We start from the raw sequence: 24,672 nt of genomic DNA, 5'->3' as shown, positions 1-24,672 counted from the left end.
CTTGAAGCAGAACAAAAAGACGAAGACCGCATCCTATGGTTGTTCGGAGATTCTTCGAATTCACGATCTTAAAGTCATATGACTCACAGCAAATATAGCAACAAGTATCTCAATTGGTATTTTCCAAAGCCACGAAACGTGCATTGAGTTTGGAGCGATATCTGAAGTGAAGATTGAAGACGTGATAGAAGATGGACGACTACTGCTATGCTAAGATGGCGACGTCCGCTAAAAGAGAACATGAAAGAGAATCAGCGCCACCAACTTCCAGCAAATCACCAACGGAGATAAAGACGAAAGATGAAGGTGAGTGACTTGAAGTTTTGTCATTTGAAAACTATTTGAATTTCAAGCCCTTAAATTAGAAATTAGCCGACCTTGTTGAAGAATGTAAAGAAAGAGCCGCCATGATTGTTAGCTTGAAGAAGGCAGTGGAGTTCACATCAGAGGAGATGAAAGAATGCAAAAGTCAAATGAAGAAACTGGAAGAGCAAAACATCCATCCATTTTCTACTGCGTATTCCCTTCGGGCGCCGGAGCGTGTCTCAGGTTCAATCGGGCGGAAGGCGGGGTACACCGTGGACAAGTCGCCACCTCATCGCAGGGCCAACACAGATAGACAGACAACATTCACACACTAGGGCCCATTTAGTGTTGCCAATCAACCTATCCCCAGGTGCATGTCTTTGGAGGTGGGAGGAAGCCGAAGTACCCGGAGTGAACCCACGCAGTCACGGGGAGAACATGCAAACTCCACACAGAAAGATCCCGAGCGCAGGATCGAACCCAGGACCTTCGTGTTGTGAGGCAGACGCACTAACCCCTCAACCGCTCCCTATTTTTGGCAAGCGCCACATTTAAAATATTTAGCTTGCATTACTAAGCTAAGTTATTCATCGAGTCTATTAAGTTATTGGATGGATGTTAGAGTGGACATAACAGCCACTATCTCTAAGTCATCCTCCATCTTGTAAACACTGTAGCAGCTAGTGAAAGAATAAAATGATGTTGTTGTGCCAGGATTTGGTTTCAAGCATTTTTCAAATGTATTTCCTAGTTCTTAGTAGGGCTGAGTTAGGGCTGGACAATTATTCCCATTTTAATCTCAATTTGGATTAAGACATGTCACGATCATAAAAATGGCCCGCTGAACTTGCATGCAAATTCTTGAGTCTGTAACGGCTAAAGGGATGAGTGAGCGTATGATTGAAAAAAAGACCATGTCTACTAGAATGTGCTACTTTTTATTTGACACAGTGCTAGTATGTCTAATCAGTAATCACTGAACTCAACAAAAAAGTAAGACCACATGATTTTCGCTTCAATGTAACTTCGGAATTGGCCACTAAAACAGAATCTGCTGGTAAACGCAGAATTTCACGGAAATACAATCAATCAATCAATCAATGTTTATTTATATAGCCCTAAATCACAAGTGTCTCAAAGGGCTGTACAAGCCACAACGACATCCTCGGTACAGAGCCCACATACGGGCAAGGAAAACTCACCCCAGTGGGACGTCAATGTGAATGACTATGAATGACCTTGGAGAGGACCGCCCCCCCTCTAGGGGAGACCGAAAGCAATGGATGTCGAGTGGGTCTGACATAATATTGTGAAAGTCCAACACATCAGCGAAAGTCCTGTCCATAGTGGGGCCAGCAGGAACCATCCCGAGTGGAGACGGGTCAGCAGCGTAGAGATGTCCCCATCCGATGGACAGGCTAGCGGTCCACCCCGGGTTGGGAGCAGAGTAGAAAAGAAAAGAAACGGCAGATCAACTGGTCTAAAAAGGGAGTCTATTTAAAGGCTAGAGTATACAAATGAGTTTTAAGATGAGACTTAAATGCTTCTACTGAGGTAGCATCTCTAACTTTTACCGGGAGGGCATTCCATAGTATTGGAGCCCGAATAGAAAACGCTCTATAGCCCGCAGACTTTTTTTGGGCTCTGGGAATCACTAATAAGCCGGAGTTCTTTGAACGCAGATTTCTTGCCGGGACATATGGTACAATACAATCGGCAAGATAGGCAGGAGCTTGACCGTGTAGTATTTTATACGTAAGTAGTAAAACCTTAAAGTCGCATCTTAGGCGCACAGGAAGCCAGTGCAAGTGAGCCAGTATAGGCGTAATATGATCAAACTTTCTTGTTTTTGTCAAAAGTCTAGCAGCCGCATTTTGTACCATCTGTAATCTTTTAATGCTAGACATAGGGAGGCCCGAAAATAAAACGTTACAGTAATCGAGACGAGATGTAACGAACGCATGGATAATGATCTCAGCATCGCTTGTGGACAAAATGGAACAAATTTTAGCGATATTACGGAGATGAAAGAAGGCCGTCTTAGTAACACTCTTAATGTGTGACTCAAACGAGAGAGTTGGGTCGAAGATAATACCCAGATTCTTTACCAAGTCGCCTTGTTTAATTGTTTGGTTGTCAAATGTTAAGGTGGTATTATTAAATAGATGTCGGTGTTGAGCAGGACCGATAATCAGCATTTCCGTTTTCTTAGCGTTGAGTTGCAAAAAGTTAGCGGACATCCATTGTTTAATTTCATTAAGACACGCCTCCAGCTGACTACAATCCGGCGTGTTGGTCAGCTTTAGGGGCATGTAGAGTTGAGTGTCATCAGCATAACAGTGAAAGCTAACACCGTATTTGCGTATGATGTCACCTAGCGGCAGCATGTAAATACTAAAGAGTGCAGGGCCAAGAACCGAACCCTGGGGAACTCCGCACGTTACCTTAACATAGTCCGAGGTCACATTGTTATGGGAGACACACTGCATCCTGTCAGTAAGATAAGAGTTAAACCAAGACAAGGCTAAGTCTGACATCCCAATACGCGTTTTGATACGCTCTAATAAAATATTATGATCAACAGTATCGAAAGCGGCGCTAAGATCAAGAAGCAGCAACATAGATGACGCATCAGAATCCATCGTTAGCAATAGATCATTAGTCATTTTTGCGAGGGCTGTCTCCGTAGAGTGATTTGCCCTGAAACCGGATTGAAAAGGTTCACAGAGATTGTTAGACGCTAAGTGTTCATTTAGCTCAGGGGTCACCAACGCGGTGCCCGCGGGCACCAGGTCGCCCGTAAGGACCAGATGAGTCGCCCGCGGGCCTGTTCTAAAAAATAAAAAAAATAAAAAAAAAATTAACTTTTTTTTTTTTTTTTTTTTTTCTTTTTTAAATTAAATCTACATAGAAAAAATACAAGATACACTTTCAATCAGTGCATCAACCCAAACAACCTCCCCCATGCACACTCATCCACACCCACTCACACAAAAGGGGTTCTGCTACCAATATTATGGTTCCCACAACATAGACAACACATCTGCAAGGGACACAACACATCTGAAGCACACATGATTGTATAGGCTGCTGGTCCACTAGCATTTTCATTAATTACTATTTTTTATGTAATTTTTTTTAATATTGTTTTACTTTCTTTTTTATCCAAGAAAGTGTTTTTTATTTATTTATCTTATTTTATTTTATTTTTTTAAAAAGGGCCTTATCTTCAACAGACCAGGTTGTCAATGAAATTAGATTTGTTTAAAGGGTTTTTTAAACCAGGCCCAGTCCAGATAATGTCCAAGTCGGACTCAGCAACACACACCTTCATTCATGTACACAGAAAAAAATTAGGGAACACAACAGATTGCATATAATTTATAAACAAAATTACATTTTCAAAATAAGCATTTATGTACAGTCCAGATTATGTCCAGGTCACTCAAATTAGGGAACACAACAACAGATATCATATAATCTATAAACATAATTCTACTTTCAAAATAAGCCTTTGAGGACTTCTCATCTTTTTTTAAATGTTTTTTGGCATCATTATCGTTTTCAACCATGTAACTTTCTAAAGTTAGAAAATACTGAATAAATGTTTTAAAGAAAGTAATACTAAGTGAATATCTGTTTTTGGCCTTAAAAATAAACATTTTACCGAGTACTATAATTAAATTGACTAAATCATGATTGTCAATGAACTCTCCTAAAATAACAGAAACCACATTAAGCTTCATAAACAAACCAATCCTTAAACACATTTTTTCAACTTCCACCCAAAACAAAGACACAATATGACAATACCAAAACAAATGCAGGGTGGATTCAGGCTCCTGACAACAAAATTGGCAATCATCTGACTCTGTCATATTCCATAATTTTAACATTTTCCCTGTGGGTAAGAAGTTATAAATCATTTTAATTTGAAAATAACGATTTTGCACATCGATAGTGGTTTTATAGATTAGTTTGAATATGGCATCCCATGGCAACGGGCAGTCAAAAAAGTCCTCCCATTTTCCATTTGTGTTGTATGAGGCAGCCTTCAAAGATTTCTTTATTAAATAAAAATTATATATTTTTCTATTTATTTTAGTTCCTTTTTGCCAACTAGAATTTCTTATTAGAGGTTTACAAACTAATAATTTAGTAGTTCCATAATTAATTATTTGTTTCCATCTTTTCCCAATTACTCCAGTTAGTTGATAAAATGAAAAGCTTGAGCAAGCATCACCATACATAGCTCTAAATTCATCATACTTCATAATTTTACCATTCTCATTGATAATATCATTGACAAAAATGATTCCTCTTTCAAACATATTTTTCCAAAAGAAAGGTTTTCCATCTATTACAATATTAGAGTTCATCCATATTAACTGCTGCAAAATATCGTCTCTTTTTTCTGGCACATAAAATTGAAAACACCACTATGAGTGGATTGTTTCCTTTATGATCCCCGCCATGTTTCCCAGCAGACTCTCTGGGAGGGGATCACTTGTAAAAAAGGATACAATTTCTTTTGATACAGTACATGTTTTTTGTCCAACAGGACATTTGTGTACCACTCAATGTTTAAATACATCTTTGGAACAATTGATGCTTTTAAAGACAGACACATAGCTTCAAGGTTGAGAAGTTTCAGGCCCCCATATTCATACTCTTTGTACAAAACCTTTCTTTTAATCTTTTCTGGTTTGCCGTTCCAGACAAAATCGAAGAACCTCCGCTCATAAATCTTAAAAAAGTTTTGTGATGGAGCTGGTAATGACAAAAACAAATAAATAAATTGAGGAATAATTAACAAGTTGGCAATAGACATTTTACCATACAAGGTTAGGGATTTCCCTTTCCATAATTGCATAATTTTGTCCAGCTTTCTTAGTCGATTATCATAATTTACTGAGCCTAGATCTTCCAGATTTTCTGGGACAACAACACCAAGTATGTTAACTGGTCCATCTGTCCACAAAACAGGCACTTTGCATTCCATTCGAAAGGACGTTCCCTTTATATTTCCGATCCTTAACATTTTACATTTATCATAATTAAGCTTAAGGCCAGATTGCTGTGAAAATATGTCCAAAAGATTAAGAAGGTTCCGCAAACAATGAGGAAAAATCTTATCTTTGTGAATCAGCCTTTTCTGACATGAACTTCATCAAGAACACGCCTCACTGATGCACATCTGCAAGACTCACTCAGAGTTGCAGTGTCAAGTTACACACCAGAGTACAACACACTAGTTAACAGCATGCAATGCCAGGCTTCCCACTAACTGACAAAGAAACAGATAACAGATTTGGCGTCCAGTTCAAAGTGTGACATGATTTAAAAATTTGAGAGTTTACTTTTGTATTTTACATGAGTTATTATTTGTACAAACATGGTGCAAAGTAATTCATGATTTGTTAAAAAATGTTAGTGGCTAGCTAGTTAAAATGGGATATTGTGATTTCACAAGACTGTCTTAGAAGTGATCATTTGAAAATGTTCAATTTGAAAAATGTGCACTTAGAGAAAATATAAAAATAAAGTGTTGCATATTGATATTTATCTGTTTCTATATATATTTATTGTGAGAAATCCTTAAGATGATCAGTGTTTCCACAAAGATAAATATCATTAATTATTAATAATAACAGAGTTAAAGGTAAATTGAGCAAATTGGCTACTTCTGGCAATTTATTTAAGTGTGTATCTAACTGGTAGCCCTTCGCATTAATCAGTACCCAAGAAGTAGCCATTGGTTTCAAAAAGGTTGGTGACCCCTGATTTAGCTGCTGTGCGACAATTTTTTCGAGGATTTTCGAGATAAACGGAAGGTGGGACACAGGTCGGTAGTTTACCATGAGGTCAGGATCGAGGTTAGGTCTTTTGAGTAGAGGATGAATAACCGCTTTTTTGAATGCTAGGGGAACAGTGCCAGAGGAAAGTGATAAGTTTATGATATTTAACACTGATGGACCTAATAATACAAAAAGCTCCTTTATAAGTTTCCCAGGAATTGGGTCAAGTAAACATGTTGTTTGTTTTGTCCCATTTACACATTTTGACAATTCCTCCAATGTTATTTCATCAAAGAGAGAGAAACTATTTTGGAGGGCGTTATCCGTCGTATATACAGTCGTATCTGTGTTAATAGAACCCAGTTGTAGCTGAGATGCATTGTCTTTAATCTCCTTTCTAATGAGTTAAATTTTCTTATTAAAGAAATTCATAAAGTCATCTGCTGAGTGGGTGGAGCTACTGGGAGGAGTCCCTTGTTGGGTTAGCGATGCTACTGTACTAAACAGAAATTTAGGATCATTTTTGTTGAGGTGGATGAGATTTGAGTAATATCTAGCTTTAGCTGAGGTAAGCATGCGTTTATAAGTTATTAAACTATCACACCATGCTTGATGGAAAACATCAAGTTTAGTCGCACGCCATTTGCGTTCCAGCTTTCTACATGATAATTTCTGGGCTTTAGTTTCTTCTGTAAACCATTGGGTACGCCTTTTAGGGGCCCTTTTTAGCTTTAGCGGTGCTACACTATCAATGGTGTCGCGCAGGGCGTCGTTAAAGTTGTTAGTGAGGTTATCAATAGAGCCCACATAATTTGGGAATGGTACCATTACCGAAGGCAGTAGGTCAGTAAGAGTCGTCGTTGTGGCAGCATTAATGTTGCGGCTGCTATAGTAGTTATTATTATTATTATTAGTTTGTTGACAATGAGTCAGAACTTCGAATTTTATAAGGTAATGATCGGACATTACTTTAGTGTACGGGAGTATCGTAACTTTAGAGGTGGTGACACCCCTGACAAGCACTAGATCTATCGTATTACCGTTGCGATGCATGGGTTCATTTATTATTTGTGTAAGACCACAGCTATCAATTATAGTCTGGAGGGTCCGATGGGGTATTCATATGGATATTAAAGTCCCCCATTATGATTATATTGTCGGCGTGCGTCACTAGATCAGCAACAAACTCTGAGAATTCACTGATGAAGTCCGAATAGGGCCCAGGGGGGCGGTAGATAACAGCCAGGTGGAGAGGCAGCGGTGTGACAAACCTCAAAGGGAGCACCTCAAACGAGTTATATTTATTATTTAGGTTAGGTGTAAAATTATAGTTTTCATTGTATATTAGTGCGACACCCCCTCCCCTTTTAAGAGGACGGGCAACATGTGCATTGGTATAGTTAGGAGGAGATGCCTCATTTAGCGCAAAAAAATCGTCTGGTTTGAGCCAGGTCTCGACGAGACCAACGACGTCAAGTTTGTTGTCTCTAATGACCTCATTAACTAATAACGTTTTGGAAGATAATGACCTTATGTTTAAAAAGCCCATATTATAGGTAGTGGGCTGTTTTGAGGATTGTTTGTTGAAATTATCCGAAGTAGCAATATTAATAACGTTGCGTTTATTATGCGTAGTGCACTTTAAATAGTTTCGACCATATCTAGGAATTGATACGACGGGAATTGTCCGATTGTTTGCTAGATGTTGCGATAAACTGAACGCATCATAGTTAGCCACCTCAGTAGATTGCATGTCTGCCTCTGACACGGTCACAAAAGAAAAAACATTATGTGAGTTGTGTTTTATTCTAAGAGAATTGCTATGTGTGCAGGGATTATCCAGCCTGACGCCGGCTAGTTCTAGTTTAAATGGCTTCTTACCCGGACACTCCACGCTTCTTTGGTTAGCTTTTCCCTTTGTTGTTAGCCCCGCTCGGCATCCCCGCTTCTGCTTCCGCTCACACCGCTTACGTCGTCTCCATTGGCGGTCACCGCTAGCACTTGACTCCGCTGCTACAAAGGCCGCTCGATGTAGCCCGCGAAGTATTCCCATGCTAGCGAGGAGGTCCACCGTACATGCATCTTTCAGTCTATAACGACCCGATCCATCCACATCCAGAATTGTCTGTCGGTCGTATGTGATCACAGAGTGTTCACGCTTTGAGCCAGCCATGAAATTGACAGAAATGACAAAAGCTCACTTTTATTATATAACAAAAAAATAAAATCTAATAAATAAAATAAATATTGACTGTTACCCCCCTACAAAAATAAAATAAATAAATATTGACTGTTGTTACCCAAAGTATATTAACTAGGATTTATCAGAAAAACTAATATATACAGTAACACAAAAACAACCTGTCTCTGTGTTAACTATAGAGGCTTCGCAGCTGACGTCATCAGCCACGCCCATTAGCTTGGCGGCCATCTTGCCGGTCACCAGTTCAGTGCCGGTCAACGACTCACACACGCTTTCTTGTTAGATCTGCTGCTATTTGAGCTTGGAAATGCCGGAAACCTGCTGTGCTGTTGGATGTAGCAATAGACGAGGCGATAAACCAAATCTTAGCTTCTATAGATTCCCGGCAAACAACAAAAAACGCGATAAATGGATCGCGATGATTTGTCGTGAACGATGGAAACCTACGATTTACACAAGGATATGCAATGAACACTTCATATCAGGTATGTAAACAAACTATTCACCCCTGATTTGTTTCACAAAATGTGAAATAATACAATATGGGATGATACAAATATGATTGTTGAAAATGCTGGGTGCATTTTCCTTACCTTGGTCATGAGAAGAAATCGATTCTTGTTTGGAATCTGCCATATCAGCCCATTATGCACAAAACCTGCTGTAAAATACTTGTAGGCATCCAGACTCTTGTATGCCTTAAGGTCCTTTCCAGTGTACGGAGATGGTGAATCGACGAGGTAATTATAAATGTCTGGATATGAGAGATCAGGCAGGTCGGCTGTTGCAAAATGCTCAGGTGATTTTAGCATGCTTCTCGGTAAAAGGTACGGATCCGTTGTGCCAACAAGGTTCAACTTCTCTCGGTAACGTTTCTTGGACTCTTCATCCAAATGCACAACTTCATTGGATAGCAAATCAGCCATAATTCGGATGAAATCGGTGAAAATGTAGCGCAGAAATCAAACTGAATCTGTACGAACACGTAGGAACGAGCTGACCGGTTGACCGGTTGACCGGCAAGATGGTGGCATAACACAAAGTCACATGATAAAACCACGTGACTGCAAAGCCTCTATAGGTGTATAGATAATAATAGTGTTAAATAAAATCAGTCCCTTGGGCACAAAACTGAAAATAATACAGCTCTCCAAAAAGTGCACTTCTGCTGCTATTTGACATAACTGTTTGTTATGATGCTTTGACATTTTTGCACTTTATTTATTTATTGAAAGAAAATTCTATGAAGAGAAAAGTTGTTTGCAAATGTGGTTGCAATGCTAAAAAATGAAAAGTTAAAGCTAAAAAAAGAAATACAATTGATTGAGTTTCAATCTTTCTTTATAGGGGGAAAAATGTGAAGTTATGAGCTAGGGAAAATAACAACTACACTACCCAGCATGCAACGGGAGTGACAAGCATGCGCGGTAGCCCCGAAAAGTGTTGTTGCATGTCGTCACCCGGCAGCTAATTATGAGGTTACGAGCACGCTGTGAAAGTAAACGTCAAGAACTCAGCCAACACGCCTCGTCTGCATTATTTATAATTAGACAGACAACACATATACAGTGTGATTTTGATTTGTTTACAAGGAAAGAAAAACAAAAGTTAAAAAAGGGATATGTGTTGTATATATATATGTATGTGCTGCGGTTGCTTTAAGAACGTTGCGACAGCTGCCGTAAAGGAGGTGCGTTGCTAGCCTGGTTGCTATGTTTCCGGTTGGTCGTAAAAGTGTTGGTCATGTGTTTGTACCCTGCTCAAATCTCTCAGTAAAGTTATTCATTGGATTATACCTTTTGTTTTGAACTTTATTACACCTTGGAGCGCTTTTTCCGGTCTCTTGTTTTCCTGCTTTCGCTATCTGCTCCTAATGACTGAGCTACGTGACGTCATTTCTTGTGATGTCACACGGAGCATTTCTGGTCGGGACGGGATTCCAGGGATTCGAATAAAGAACCAACTCTTTTTCTTTACTATAGTGGTCTTGATAACGGGTACCGGTTCTCAAAAAGGGATTCGAGTCTGAGGACTCGGTTCTTTTCTTATCGAACAACCGGGAAAACCGGTTTCGAGTATCTTCCCTAAATTATGGTGTTATTTATCATGATTCCAAAATCACTCAAAATAATCTTCATTATTATGTTTTGCCATAATTGTCCAGCCCTAGACGAGGTATTGGCAAGGACTTCACGATAAACTATGTATCACAGTACTTGAGTCATGATACAATAGTCTATTGTAATATTGTGACATGGAGTTTTACTGCAATTTTTACAAAGTCACTGAAATATGTAAAAAACAGCTTAAAATAAATGTTGTATATAAGTCATACTTGCCAACCCTCTTGTCCCAATACCAATAATTTTGTACTGGTACTAAATGTATAGATACATTTCCAAATAAAGGGAACTACGAAAAATGTCAATATTGGCTTTATTTTCATCAATCAATCAATCAATGTTTATTTATATAGCCCTAAATCACAAGTGTCTCAAAGGGCTGCACAAGCCACAACGACATCCTCGGTACAGAGCCCACATACGGGCAAGGAAAACTCACCCCAGTGGGACGTCAATGTGAATGACTATGAGAAACCTTGGAGAGGACCGCATATGTGGGTAAACCCCCCCCCCCCCCCCCCCCCCCCCCCTCTAGGGGAGACCGAAAGCAATGGATGTCGAGTGGGTCTGACATAATATTGTGAAAGTCCAGTCCACAGTGGATCCAACACATCAGCGAAAGTCCAGTCCATAGTGGGACCAGCAGGAAACCATCCCGAGCGGAGACAGGTCAGCAGCGTAAAGATGTCCCCAACCAATGCACAGGCTAGCAGTCCACCCCGGGTCCTGACTCTGGACAACCAGCACTTCATCCGTGGCCACCGGACCTGTGTCCTCCCCCTCCATAAGGGAGAGGGGAGCAGAGGAGAAAAGAAAAGAAAAGAGAGGGCAGATCAACTGGTCTAAAAAGGGAGTCTATTTAAAGGCTAGAGTATACAAATGAGTTTTAAGATGGGACTTAAATGCTTCTAATGAGGTAGCATCTCTAACTTTTACCGGGAGGGCATTCCAGAGTATTAGAGCCCGAATAGAAAACGCTCTATAGCCCGCACACTTTTTTTGGGCTCTGGGAATCACTAATAAGCCGGAGTTCTTTGAACGCAGATTTCTTGCCGGGACATATGGTACAATACAATCGGCAAGATAGGCAGGAGCTTGACCGTGTAGTATTTTATGCGTAAGTAGTAAAACTTTAAAGTCACATCTTAAGTGCACAGGAAGCCAGTGCAGGTGAGCCAGTATAGGTGAAATATGATCAAACTTTCTTGTTTTTGTCAAAAGTCTAGCAGCCGCATTTTGTACCAACTGTAATCTTTTAATGCTAGACATAGGGAGGCCCGAAAATAATACGTTACAGTAATCGAGACGAGATGTAACGAACGCATGAATAATGATCTCAGCGTCGCTTGTGGACAATATGGAACGAATTTTAGCGATATTACGGAGATGAAAGAAGGCCGTTTTAGTAACACTCTTAATGTGTGACTCAAACGAGATAGTTGGGTCGAAGATAATACCCAGATTCTTTACAGAGTCGCCTTGTGTAATTGTTTGGTTGTCAAATGTTAAGGTGGTATTATTAAATATGTGTTGGTGTCTAGCAGGACCGATAATCAGCATTTCCGTTTTCTTAGCGTTGAGTTGCAAAAAGTTAGCGGACATCCATTGTTTAATTTCATTAAGACACGCCTCCAGCTGACTACAATCCGGCGTGTTGGTCAGCTTTAGGGGCATGTAGAGTTGAGTGTCATCAGCATAACAGTGAAAGCTAACACCGTATTTGCGTATGATGTCACCTAGCGGCAGCATGTAAATACTAAAGAGTGCAGGGCCAAGAACCGAACCCTGGAGAACTCCGCACGTTACCTTAACATACTCCGAGGTCACATTGTTGTGGGAGACACTGCATCCTGTCAGTAAGATAAGAGTTAAACCCAGACAAGGCTAAGTCTGACATACCTATACGTGTTTTGATGCGCTCTAATAAAATATTATGATCAACAGTATCGAAAGCGGCGTTAAGATCAAGGAGCAGCAACATAGATGACGCATCAGAATCCATCGTTAGCAATAGATCATTAGTCATTTTTGCGAGGGCTGTCTACGTAGAGTGATTTGCCCTGAAACCGGATTGAAAAGGTTCACAGAGATTGTTAGACGCTAAGTGTTCATTTAGCTGCTGTGCAACAACTTTTTCGAGGATTTTCGAGATAAACGGAAGGTGGGACACCGGCCGCTAGTTTACCAAGAGATCAGGATCGAGGTTAGGTCTTTTGAGTAGAGGATGAATAACCGCTTTTTTGAATGCTAGTGGAACAGTGCCAGAGGAAAGTGATAAGTTTATAATATTTAACACTGATGGACCTAATAATACAAAAAGCTCCTTGATAAGTTTCCCAGGAATTGGGTCAAGTAAACATGTTGTTTGTTTTGTCCCATTTACACATTTTAACAATTCCTCCAATGTTATTTCATCAATTTGTTTTGTCCCATTTACACATTTTAACAATTCCTCCAATGTTATTTCATCAAAGAGAGAGAAACTATTTTGGAGGGCGGTATCCGTCGTATATACAGTCGTATCTGTGTTAATAGAACCAGTTGTGACTGGGATGCGTTGTCTTTAATCTCTTTTCTAATGAGTTCTATTTTCTTATTAAAGAAATTCGTAAAGTCATCTGCCGAGTGGGTGGAGCTACTGGGAGGAGTCCCTTGTTGGGTTAGCGATGCTACTGTACTAAACAAAAATTTAGGATAATTTTTGTTGAGGTGGATGAGATTTGAGTAATATTTAGCTTTAGCTGAGGTAAGCATGCGTTTATAAGTTATTAAACTATCACTCCATGCTTGATGGAAAACCTCAAGTTTAGTCGCGCGCCATTTGCGTTCCAGCTTTCTACGTGATAATTTATGGGCTTTAGTTTCTTCTGTAAACCATGGGGTACGCCTTTTAGGGGCCCTTTTTAGCTTTAGCGGTGCTATACTATCAATAGTGTCGCGCAGGGCGTCGTTAAAGTTGTTAGTGAGGTTATCAATAGAGCCCACATAATTTGGGAATGGTGCCATTACCGAAGGCAGTAGGTCAGCAAGAGTCATCGTTGTGGCAGCATTAATGTTGCGGCTGCTATAGTAGTTATTATTATTATTATTAGTTTGTTGACAATGAGACAGAACTTCAAATTTTATAAGGTAATGATCGGACATTACTTTAGTGTACGGTAGTATCGTAACTTTAGAGGTGGTGACACCCCTGACAAGCACTAGATCTATCGTATTACCGTTGCGATGCGTGGGTTCATTTATTATTTGTGTACGACCACAGCTATCAATTATAGTCTGGAGCGCCACGCCACGCACGGAGGGTCCGATGGGGTATTCATATGGATGTTAAAGTCTCCCATTATGATTATATTGTCGGCGTGCGTCACTAGATCAGCAACGAACTCTGAGAATTCACTGATAAAGTCCGAATAGGGCCTTGGGGGGCGGTAGATAACAGCCAGGTGGAGAGGCAGCGTTGTGACAAACCTCATAGTAAGCATCTCAAACTAGTTATATTTATTATTTGGGTTCGAAGTAAGGTTAAAGTTTTTGTTGTATATTAGTGCGACTCCCCCACCCCTTTTAAGAGGACGGGCAACATGTGCATTCGTATAGTTAGGAGGAGATGCCTCACCCAGCGCAAAAAACTCATCTGGTTTGAGCCAGGTCTCGGCTAGACCAACGACGTCAAGATTGTTGTCTCTAATGACCTTATTAACTAATAACGTTTTGGAAGATAATGATCTTATGTTTAAAAAGCCCATATTATAGGTAGTGGGATGTTTTGAGGATTGTTTGTTGAAATTATCCGTAGTAGCAATATTAATAATGTTACATTTATTATGCGTAGTGCACTTTAAATAGTTTCGACCATATCTAGGAATTGATATGACAGGAATTTTCAGATTGTTTGCCACCTCAGCAGAATGCATGTCCACCTCTGACGCAGAAAAAACATTATGTGAGTTGTATATTATTCTAAGAGAATTGCTATGTGTGCAGGGATTATCCAGCCTGGCGCTGGCTAGTTTAACATAGTCCTTATTAGCGCTTCTTTGAGGATTAGCCTTTAGCTTTGTTAACAGAACATCTTACACTACATTAAACACTCACAGTCAAATAACAATTTTACAAGGTTAAAATATAAAATAAAAGGCATTAAACACATTGGGCTTTTCTTGTTGCACTCAAATAACAATTTACAATTTTCCATATTACATATAGCCTGCTATAATCAAGGATTAAATTAGAATATGAATTAAGTTTGACTGAGATATCAAATTTTTCATGATTTATGGTTGCCACTCCTGGTCTGTGCTTTAAGAAAAATACAATTATTAATTATTAATTAAGTACTAAAAACGAAACTATCGATAAATGTACACAGATAAGCCATGTAGCAGGTAATCCAAAACACAAATTGTAGGAATTTGTTACAAAATGTAGTCATTTCACTTGCATTAGTTGACTGCTAATTGAACAGTTTTAACTGCGCTGATATTTGGCATCAAGCTAAGCAGCTGTGTGCACGTCTACGTATCTACATGTGCACAGCAGGGGAGCTGGTTAACTTATGAGAGTAGTATGTGTGTTTGTGAGAATGTCAACGTGTTGTCTGAGTGACGTCAGTGAGTGAGCGGGCGAGTAAAGAGAGAGCAGCAGGACAGGTGTAACAACTACATTATACCTGTCACTATTTAAACTCCTTGTGCAGATCTGAATGCTTATTATTTAAAAGTTGACCTAAGTCTGAAGCAAAGGTGGTAATACTAATCACCACATTTGGCAAGGCGTGTTTTAAAGCAGCTGTTGTGAGAGTAGCGTATGTGTGTGTGCACCTTTAAGAGTGGCAGTATGTGGGGTGAGTGACGTGAGTAAGTGAGTGTGCAAGTAAGGAGAGGTAGTGGTAGCATGTGCAGGAGTGTTAATAGCATGGTGGAAGTCCGGTTGTGCCCTGTGGAAATAATAAATAAAGTTAGCAAGTTGTAACTAATCGACGGCCTCGTCCCTCGGATCAAAGAGCGGAGCTTTATGGACCCAGTGTTACCTCCGACAAAACACGGGCCCTGGAGGGAACGTCTCCCCTGTGCTCCTCGACCACGGTCTGGGAGCACACAAACAGGAAAGGTGTAAAGCAACCCTTGCAGAGCGGCGGCTCTGTGTTTAAAGTGTCACCTTTATTGTTAGTTTAGAAGCCCAAATACCTCCATATTGCACTTCACGCACCCTCTTTATTAACCAGTAGAATTGTCCTTTGTTGCCTTTCTTTCTCTCCACAATGTTATTGCTTGTATGCACTTTGTGTGTGCGTTTTAACACACTCAACATCATGCGCCTCGGCTCTGTAGTCACCGCCACACAACAGCATTCAAATGAAAGAACGGTACCGGTACTTTTCAAAGGTGCTATAATACCGATTTCAATTGATTAGTATCACAATACTTTATTAGTAGCAATATACTGTACAACCCTACTACACACACACATACAGTACATAGAAGAAATTGTGTTTTTGTTGTTTGTGTCTTGCAGACGTCCAGCAGCTGATCGGTAATCCAGAAGAAGTTTCCCCTCAGTTAGGGGGGAGCTCCACTTTGAAGCAGGAGACTCCACAACCACCCTGCATTAAAAAGGAAGAGGAGGAACTCTGCATCACTCAGGAGGGAGAGTGTCTTCTAGGACGAGAGGAAGCTGATTACACCAAATTTCCACTTAGTATTCTCTCTGTGAAGACTGAAGATGATGAAGAGAAACCACAAGTAGACAACTTCTTAGCTCCACTATCAGATAGGGAGGCTGAAGACGAGGTTGAAGAACCTTTGAGCAGCGATAAAGACTGTGAAGGTGATATGAGGACTCACACTGACAACAAACACTCTGAATGCTCTTCAAAGAAGAGAGGTAAAAAATGTTTGAGCTGCTCAGTTTGTGCTAAAAGATTTACTCAAATGAGCCATTTGACCCGACACATGAGAACACACACAGGTGAAAAACCATTTAGTTGTTCAGTTTGTGGCAAAAGCTTTTCTGTTAAGTGCTATTTGACTGGACACATGAGAACACACACAGGTGAAAAACCATATAAGTGTTCAGTTTGTGGCGTAAGCTTTTCTAAAAAAAGCAATTTGACTAAACACATGAGATCACACACAGGTGAAAAACCATTTAACTGTTCAATTTGTGGTAAAAACTATTCTTTAAAGAGCCGTTTGAGTCAACACATGAGAACACACACAGGTGAAAAACCATTTAGTTGTTCAGTTTGTGGCAAAAGCTTTTCTGTTAAGAGCCATTTGACTGGACACATGAGAACACACACAGGTGAAAAACCATATAAGTGTTCAGTTTGTGGCAAAAGCTTTTCTGATAACAGTTATTTGAATCGACACATGAGAACACACACAGGTGGAAAAGTATTTAAGTGTTCAGTTTGTGGCGAAAGTTTTTCTCAAAATATCTGTTTGACTCGACACATGAGAACACACACAGGTGAAAAACCCTTTAATTGTTCAGTTTGTGGCAAAAGCTTTTCTCAAAATAGCTGTTTGACTCAACACATGAGAACACACACAGGTGAAAAACCATTTAATTGTTCAGAGTGTGGCAAAAGCTTTTCTGTTAAGGGCCATTTGACTGGACACATGAGAACACACACAGGTGAAAAACCATATAAATGTTCAGATTGTGGCAAAAGCTTTTCTAATAAGAGCCATTTGACTCGACACAAGAGAACACACACAGGTAAAAAACCATTTAGTTGTTCAGTGTGCTGTAAAAGGTTCCCACGTAATGCAGACGCAGTAAAACACATGAGAACACACAAGGGAAAATAACCAATTAGCTGTTTAGTTTTGCTCATATGTGGTGACATCCACCCTACCCAGGACCTCCTCACTGCTTCTTTCACAAATATCTGAGGTATTCATACAAACTTGGCTTATTTGGAGCATAATCGTATCTACTCATGACCCCATGTCTTCTCTGTATCTGAAACCTTCCTGAACAGTAAGATAGATGATGCTTCAAGTGCTTGGTTACTCCTTCTTCAGTCCAGGGACCTGGGGCCTCATGTGTCAAGTTTGTGCACGCTCAAAAACCTGCACTACACCCTTTTTCACTGCAAAGTTGAGATGTATCAAAACTGACGTTGTGATGCTGGGTAACTGTTTACATGACCAAGTGCCAACTTTTACTCCTCAGACTGATTGATGTGCAAATCAGAGACAAATGAACAATTAACCCCCAACCCCCACCTCCCTCGACATTCGGGCATAACAGGTTCAATCCGGCCCGCCAGATGAGTTTGAGAAGTGTAAAATTCAGCTGCATTTTTTAATTAAATAAACTGCTGTTCTAAATGTGTCCACTGGATGTCGCAATAGCAATTCTGTTAGGCAAGCAAATAGTTTATACCGGGGCGAGCAAGTATACCAAGCAAGAGGTACACGGTAAAGCGGGGCTGTGACTCCTCCCCCTCCACCCAACGTAAAACAGGAGTAAAATAAGCAATCAGTAACCCACTTAAAATGCAGCATGAGACACTGCACACTGATATAGTTCTGTGAAAATGATTGTCTTCTGTGCAAATGTAAAGAAAGTGAACAGTGTGTGATTTACTGCAATACTGTCAGTCTTTTAACTTTTTATTTGTGCTTTGTTGAAATTATTAATACATTGCACAGCTTTTATTTTTCTATCAATACACATTATGTCTAGAAGACAGGAAGTAACTCAACACTCTTGAATAGTTTCTACCTCAGTTTGTATGGTTTGTTGAGTTAGCACAGGATTAATATGTGGAAATGAAGAATGAGTTAGTTGATACATAGAATCGTTTTTATTCATGCTTATTTTGGTTTTTGTTCAATCCTAGATGGGTTGTGACTTAAAGTTTAATTGCTTTGTAGAAACACTGAGATTAAGTCTAAGTTAATTGTGTTCTTTAAGGTGTTTTTGAAATGCACCATTTTTCCCCTCTAAATGTTTAACTAACTTGAAGTGACTTGTCAAGAGGGTTATTTGTGATATGTACATTTTCAGAATGTGCTTCTTCTATTTTGGGCCGAAGTAAAATAAAGAAAACAACTTGAAGTTGTCGTAGTCGTATTTTTAAGTTATCATGCCATGATTTTGCCCGTCCCGCCCACGTGGAAATAGATTTTCCTCCATGCGGCCCCTGAGCTAAAATGCGTTTGACACCCCTGCTGTAATGTGACTCATGTGAGCAGGTTACTGTATAAACACATTTTGTTATAAGTTATAAAAATGTGTACAGTTCTCAGAGACACATCAATGTCAGTGTAGCTGCTGACAGAAGCAACATGTATATTTGATATAAAATGTCATAGTTGGTGAGAATAAATAAATACAATGCATAAAGATAAGTTCATATTGTACACATAATGTGATTAAAAAGGTATTTCTTTGGGTTTATTCATGCAAGTTTATGTTAACTTTATTTTTGTTACAAACCCATGTCAATTGAGTGGGGAATATATTTTTTGATTCCGGTTTGGTCACGTTGTTGGGGGGCGAATTAATATGTGAGGGAATTAAGGAAGCAGCATGAGACGACAAGTGTTTGATGTGGAAGACGTTGATGGAGTCTCGGATTGAAAATAAACTTTATTCCCTTGGAGTTCATGAGGCCAACAATCTCGACCTCAGTCTCAACATCTCCTTTCGTGCTGTCTGGCAAATATGCCCTACTCAAAGTATCCGCTAGTAGCATTTCTCGCCCAGGCAAATACACAACATTTATGTCATACTTTTGTAGCCTAAGTAGCATCCGCTGCAATCTTTTAGGTGCACTAAGGAGTGGCTTTTTGAGAATATTCTCTAGTGGCTTGTGATCACTCTGCACTGTCACTTTCCTGCCATAGGTATACTGATGGAACTTCTCCATACCAAAAACAATAACCAAACATTCCTTCTCTATCTGCGCGTATCCTCTTTCGGTAGGAGTGAGAGCTCTACTACCAAACGCCACAGGATTGCCTTCCTGAGTTAAAGGCCTACTGAAACCCACTACTACCGACCACGCAGTCTTATAGTTTATATATCAATGATGAAATCTTAACATTGCAACACATGCCAATACGGCCGGGTTAACTTATAAAGTGACATTTAAAATTTCCCGGGAAATATCCGGCTGAAACGTCGCGGTATGATGACGTATGCGCGTGACGAAGTCAGAGTAATGGAAGTTATGGTACCCCGTAGAATCCTATACAAAAAGCTCTGTTTTCATTTCATAATTCCACAGTATTCTGGACATCTTTTGCAATTTGTTTAATGAACAATGAAGGCTGCAAAGAAGACAGTTGTAGGTGGGATCGGTGTAGTAGCAGCGGACTACAGCAACACAACCAAGAGGACTTTGTTGGAGCGCTAGCCGCGCTAGCCGCGCTAGCCGCGCTAGCCGCGCTAGCCGCCGACCTCACCTTGACTTCCTACGTCTCCGGGCCGCCAAACGCATCGGGTGAAGTCCTTCGTCCTTCTGCCGATCGCTGGAACGCAGGTGAATACGGGTGTTGATGAGTAGATGAGGGCTGGCTGGCGTAGGTGGAGAGCTAATGTTTTTAGCATAGCTCTGTGAGGTCCCGTTGCTAAGTTGCTAAGTTAATTTCAATGGCGTCGTTAGCACAGCATTGTTAACCTTCGCCAGCCTGGAAAGCATTAACCGTGTATTTACATGTCCACGGTTTAATAGTATTGTTGATTTTCTATTTATCCTTCCAGTCAGGGGTTTATTTTTTTGTTTCTACATGCAGTTAAAGCACGATGCTATCACGTTAGCTCGTAGCTAAAGCATTTCGCCGATGTATTGTCGTGGAGATAAAAGGCACTGAATGTCCATTTCGCGTTCTCAACTCTCATTTTCAAGAGGATATAGTATCCGAGGTGGTTTAAAATACAAATCCGTGATCCACAATAAAAAAAGGAGAGTGTGGAATCCAATGAGCCAGCTTGTACCTAAGTTACGGTCAGAGCGAAAAAAGATTCGTCCATCACTGCCTCTCAAGTCCTTCACTGTAACGTTCCTCATCTACGAATCTTTCATCCTCGCTCAAATTAATGGGGTAATCATCACTTTCTCGGTCCGAATCTCTCTCGCTCCATTGTAAACAATGGGGAATTGTGAGGAATACTAGCTCCTGTGACGTCACGCTACTTCCGGTACAGGCAAGGCTTTTTTTTATCAGCGAGCAAAAGTTGCGAACTTTATCGTCGATTTTCTCTACTAAATCCTTTCAGCAAAAATATGGCAATATCGCGAAATGATCAAGTATGACACATAGAATGGATCTGCTATTCCCGTTTAAATTTAAAATAATCATTTCAGTAGGCCTTTAAAGCAGCCCCTAGGCCAGTGTCTGACGCATCTCACTGTAGTGTCAGTTCCATATCCTGGTCATAATACTTTAACACCGGTGCCTTAGTTATTTTGTCTTTAAGTCTCTGGAATGCTGACTCTTGCACATCTGTCCATTCCCACATATTGTCTCTGTGTGTAAGTTGTCTCAAAACTTCACAGTCATCAGATAGATGATCGAAAAATTTGGACAAGTAGTTTACCATACCTACAAGCCTCGGTACCCCTTTAACATCAGTTGGACGGGGCAGTTCGCTAATTGCTCGCACTTTATCAAGGTCAATCTGAAGACCATCTGCAGTCAGCAGATGACCAATGTATGGCACTGACTGTTGCCTCAGTTTAAACTTGTCTGCATTTAGTCTAATGTTTTTCTCCCTGCATCTAGTCAGGAAACACCTCAAGGTTGCATCATGATTTCTTTCTGCTTCTTCCTTTGTCTCACCTTCCCCAGTAATAAGCACATCATCAGCAATAACATATATACCATGCAGACCCTCAAGCGCCTGTATGAGTTTCCTTTGAAAAGCTTCAGGAGCCGGACTGATTCCCATCGACATTCTGAGGCAACGGAACCGGCCAAAGGGAGTATCAAAGGTTGTGACGTAGCTGGATTCTTCGCTCAGCTTCACATGCCAAGAGCCATGCTTGACATCGCACACTGTGAACACTTTTGCTACGAGTCGGTGGTGGCGGGCGCCTTCTTGTACGCCGTGGCCTGCTGGGGCAGCGGGCTGAGAGCGAGGGACGCAAACAGACTGGACACGTTGGTAGAGAAGGCCAGTAACGTGGTGGGAGTGGAGCTAGACTCTCTGGCGGTGGTGTCAGAGAGGAGAAGTCTAGCAAAGCTCCTAGCTTTATGGACAACACCTCACCACCCACTACACTCGGACCTTGCGGGGAGAATGAGCACGTTCAGGGGAAGGCTCAGACTCCCAAGATGCAACACGGAACGACACAGTAGGTCCTTCATGCCGACAGCCATCAGACTGTATAATGCATATGTTCCTTTTTGACTGCACTTAAATGTAGACTATATGTAGAATATATTTATAATATTTATATATTATATATATAATATATTATATGTAAAATATTATTTAGTTATTTAAAAGGTATTTTAAATAACTAGTTATTTAAAAGGTATTTTATTTTTTAAAGTCCGGCGCATGCGCAAACACATCGAACAATGGTCCAATGCCAAGATGGCGGACTAAGCGGCGTGGCTTTCCGTTTCCGGAGAAGTTTCACATTTACGATCTTATAGATTCAAAAATAGCATCAAATACCTCAACTATTCACCTTTTCTTAAGCCCAGGAAACGGACTTTGAGTGTGGAGCGACGGCGTCTTATCTGAAGTGAAGATTGAAGACGTGATAGAAGATGGACGACTACTGCTATGCTAAGATGGCGACGTCCGCTAAAAGAGAACATGAAAGAGAATCAGCGCCACCAACGGAGAACAATCTGAAAAGCGAAGATGAAGGTGAGTGTGTTGCGTTCCGTCATTTGAAAGCTGTTTGAATTTTAAGCCCTAAAAATAGTAATTAACCGACTTTGTTGAACAATGTAAACAAAGAACCTCGATCCAAAATGTCGGAAATGTCTGTTAGAAGTTACCGCAGTAGTAAACAGTAGGCAAGCAACGATACTTGGTATAATCCTGCGTGAATCCGCCTTTATTGACCGTGATCCTGTGTGTGTGAGAATGTGTGTGTGACTGAACTACTGTATTCGTCCTAACTGGGAGATTAAACACACCCACTAATTTAATCAGAAAAAGGCATTTTTACATGTAAATATTTTTGTACTAAAAACTCTGCAGACACTCTTTTTTAAAATCATTTTTGAGTTTGTGGATAAAAACATTTTGTCCCTGAAATAATCATTAAACTTGTTTAATGTGTTGGTACACGTGTACTTTTAATAAATATAAAATCGGGGCACCACTTGCCTTTTTCCAAGCACTGGTAAAAAGTACTGACGCTTTCAAGTAATTAGATTATATAAATAGTGTATTATTTGAAAATATTGTTTAGTAAATGTTAACTTGAAATAAAAATCCTACAGTATTCAGTACACCACTGATACTTTGTTTCCTGCAGAATGTTTGTGATGACAAGCAAAAAAAAAGAGGAAAAACCCCCACAAAATGTACAGAAAATAAGCAAAACTGTGGTCCTAAAACCAGGTACGGACCGAAGCGTGGGTGACCTGTACCGTTACACCTCTAGTAAACACAATTATAGATATGAACAAAATGACAGTTGTCAGCTGTGAGCATATATTACCTCCATCAAACATGGCGGAAATGTCTGTTACAAGATACTGTGGTAGTAAATAGTAGGGATGCAACTGTACTCGCTATTATCCTGCACGGGACAATCTGCCTTTAAATTTAAACAAATTATATGAATCGAGATTGGATGGTATTTACTTCGTAATTTTTTTGTTAAGCACTTAGCAATAGTGCTTCCTGCTTTATCTGCTTATCACTCAGCTTCTAAAACTTGTAGCTCATCCTCCTTAAATCCAGGCTCAAAAATATAAGGTTCTGGATCATAATTTGTCCCAAAGTATTCTTTGATGGCACTCATGAAGTCTGCCTTTATTAGTAATAGTTGGTGGTGGTGTTGAAGGAAATAGTGAACGTTGTGATGCGTCTGTGAAAATAATGCGCCACCGTTTGCTTAATCTTAAGGCCCAAGCTGTTTGTTTCCATGCTTTATTTTTTCTCTTTCCTATTTGGGCTAATTGGACCATAATTAAAATAAAAACTAAGAATCATCTTTGATAGGATGTACTTAGTCCATAAGTAACAAACGTGTACTTCATGTTTAGTGACATGACAATTCTTATTTTTACACTTTTGTTTTCCCCCAATTCCATTGTATGTTATACTCTTCTGACAACACCAGATGGCAGTATAAGTGTTCACATAAGGGCCAAAAGACCCCAATTCAGTAGTGTACACAATTTTGGAAATACGAGCTAAAAGGTGTTGTCCACGCATGTGGCCACTAAGGCCTTTAGAGGTGTTAAAATGATGATAGTCTATTGTAATATTGTGACATGGAGTTTTACTGTGATTTTTACGAAGTCACTGAAAAATGTAAATGTAAAGAACTTAAAGTAAATGTGGTAAATATGTACACTAGATGCCATTTATAATTTATTGGACAAATTGTGTCAAAAACAAAGTAATAAATAAGATAATTATTTTTCTTGCATTTAATATGTAAAAAAGTCCTACTTTTTAACTACAGACTTCTTTCAGATATATATTATCTTTTTTAGTCTTACAAATCTGTATTTCAATATTGTCGAAGCAAATGTTTTCTACTTTCTGTGACTCTAGCTTAGCTTTTCTGAGTCTATGACAAGTCATGTAAACATTGATCCATCATTCTGGCAAGGCACTAAATGAATGGCCATGAAACACTACACACTAGGGTTGTCCCCATACCAATAATTTAGTACCTTTACCGGTGGTACTTTAACTTTAACTTAAATGTAATAAATAAATAATAAATAAATGGCTTATACTTGTATAGCGCTTTTCTACCTTCAAGGTACTCAAAGCGCTTTGACAGTATTTCCACATTCACCCATTCACACACACATTCACACACTGATGGCGGGAGCTGCCATGCAAGGCGCTAACCAGCAGCCATCAGGAGCAAGGGTGAAGTGTCTTGCCCAAGGACACAACGGACGTGACTAGGATGGTAGAAGGTGGGGATTTAACCCCAGTAACTAGCAACCCTCCGATTGCTGGCACGGCCACTCTACCAACTTCGCCACGCCGGATACTTTCCAAATAAATGTACACAGATAAGCCATGTAGCAGGTAAAACACATTTATTAAAGACAAAACACAAATT

The 24,672-nt window shown here is 40.0% G+C and overlaps 2 protein-coding genes across 3 annotated transcripts in view; both read left to right on the top strand.

Annotated features, from left to right (window-relative positions):
- The window catches only part of LOC133632483 (gastrula zinc finger protein XlCGF57.1-like), a 73,356-nt gene continuing 48,684 nt past the window's right edge, over nucleotides 1–24,672 (top strand). For both annotated transcript variants that reach the window (XM_062024926.1, XM_062024924.1), the window contains exon 1: nucleotides 1–306. In XM_062024926.1, the coding sequence (XP_061880910.1) occupies nucleotides 192–306 (115 nt within the window). In that variant the 5' untranslated portion in view covers nucleotides 1–191. The remainder of the gene's footprint in view (nucleotides 307–24,672) is intronic.
- LOC133632549 (zinc finger protein 501-like) lies at nucleotides 15,946–18,469 on the top strand. Its single transcript, XM_062025021.1, has one exon. The coding sequence runs from the start codon at nucleotides 16,262–16,264 to the stop codon at nucleotides 17,243–17,245; it is 984 nt and encodes a 327-aa protein (XP_061881005.1). The 5' UTR covers nucleotides 15,946–16,261; the 3' UTR covers nucleotides 17,246–18,469.

The sequence above is a fragment of the Entelurus aequoreus genome, linkage group LG17 (assembly GCF_033978785.1).
Source record: "Entelurus aequoreus isolate RoL-2023_Sb linkage group LG17, RoL_Eaeq_v1.1, whole genome shotgun sequence".
NCBI lineage: Eukaryota > Metazoa > Chordata > Actinopteri > Syngnathiformes > Syngnathidae > Entelurus > Entelurus aequoreus.
This window is presented reverse-complemented; position numbering and strand designations above follow the sequence as displayed.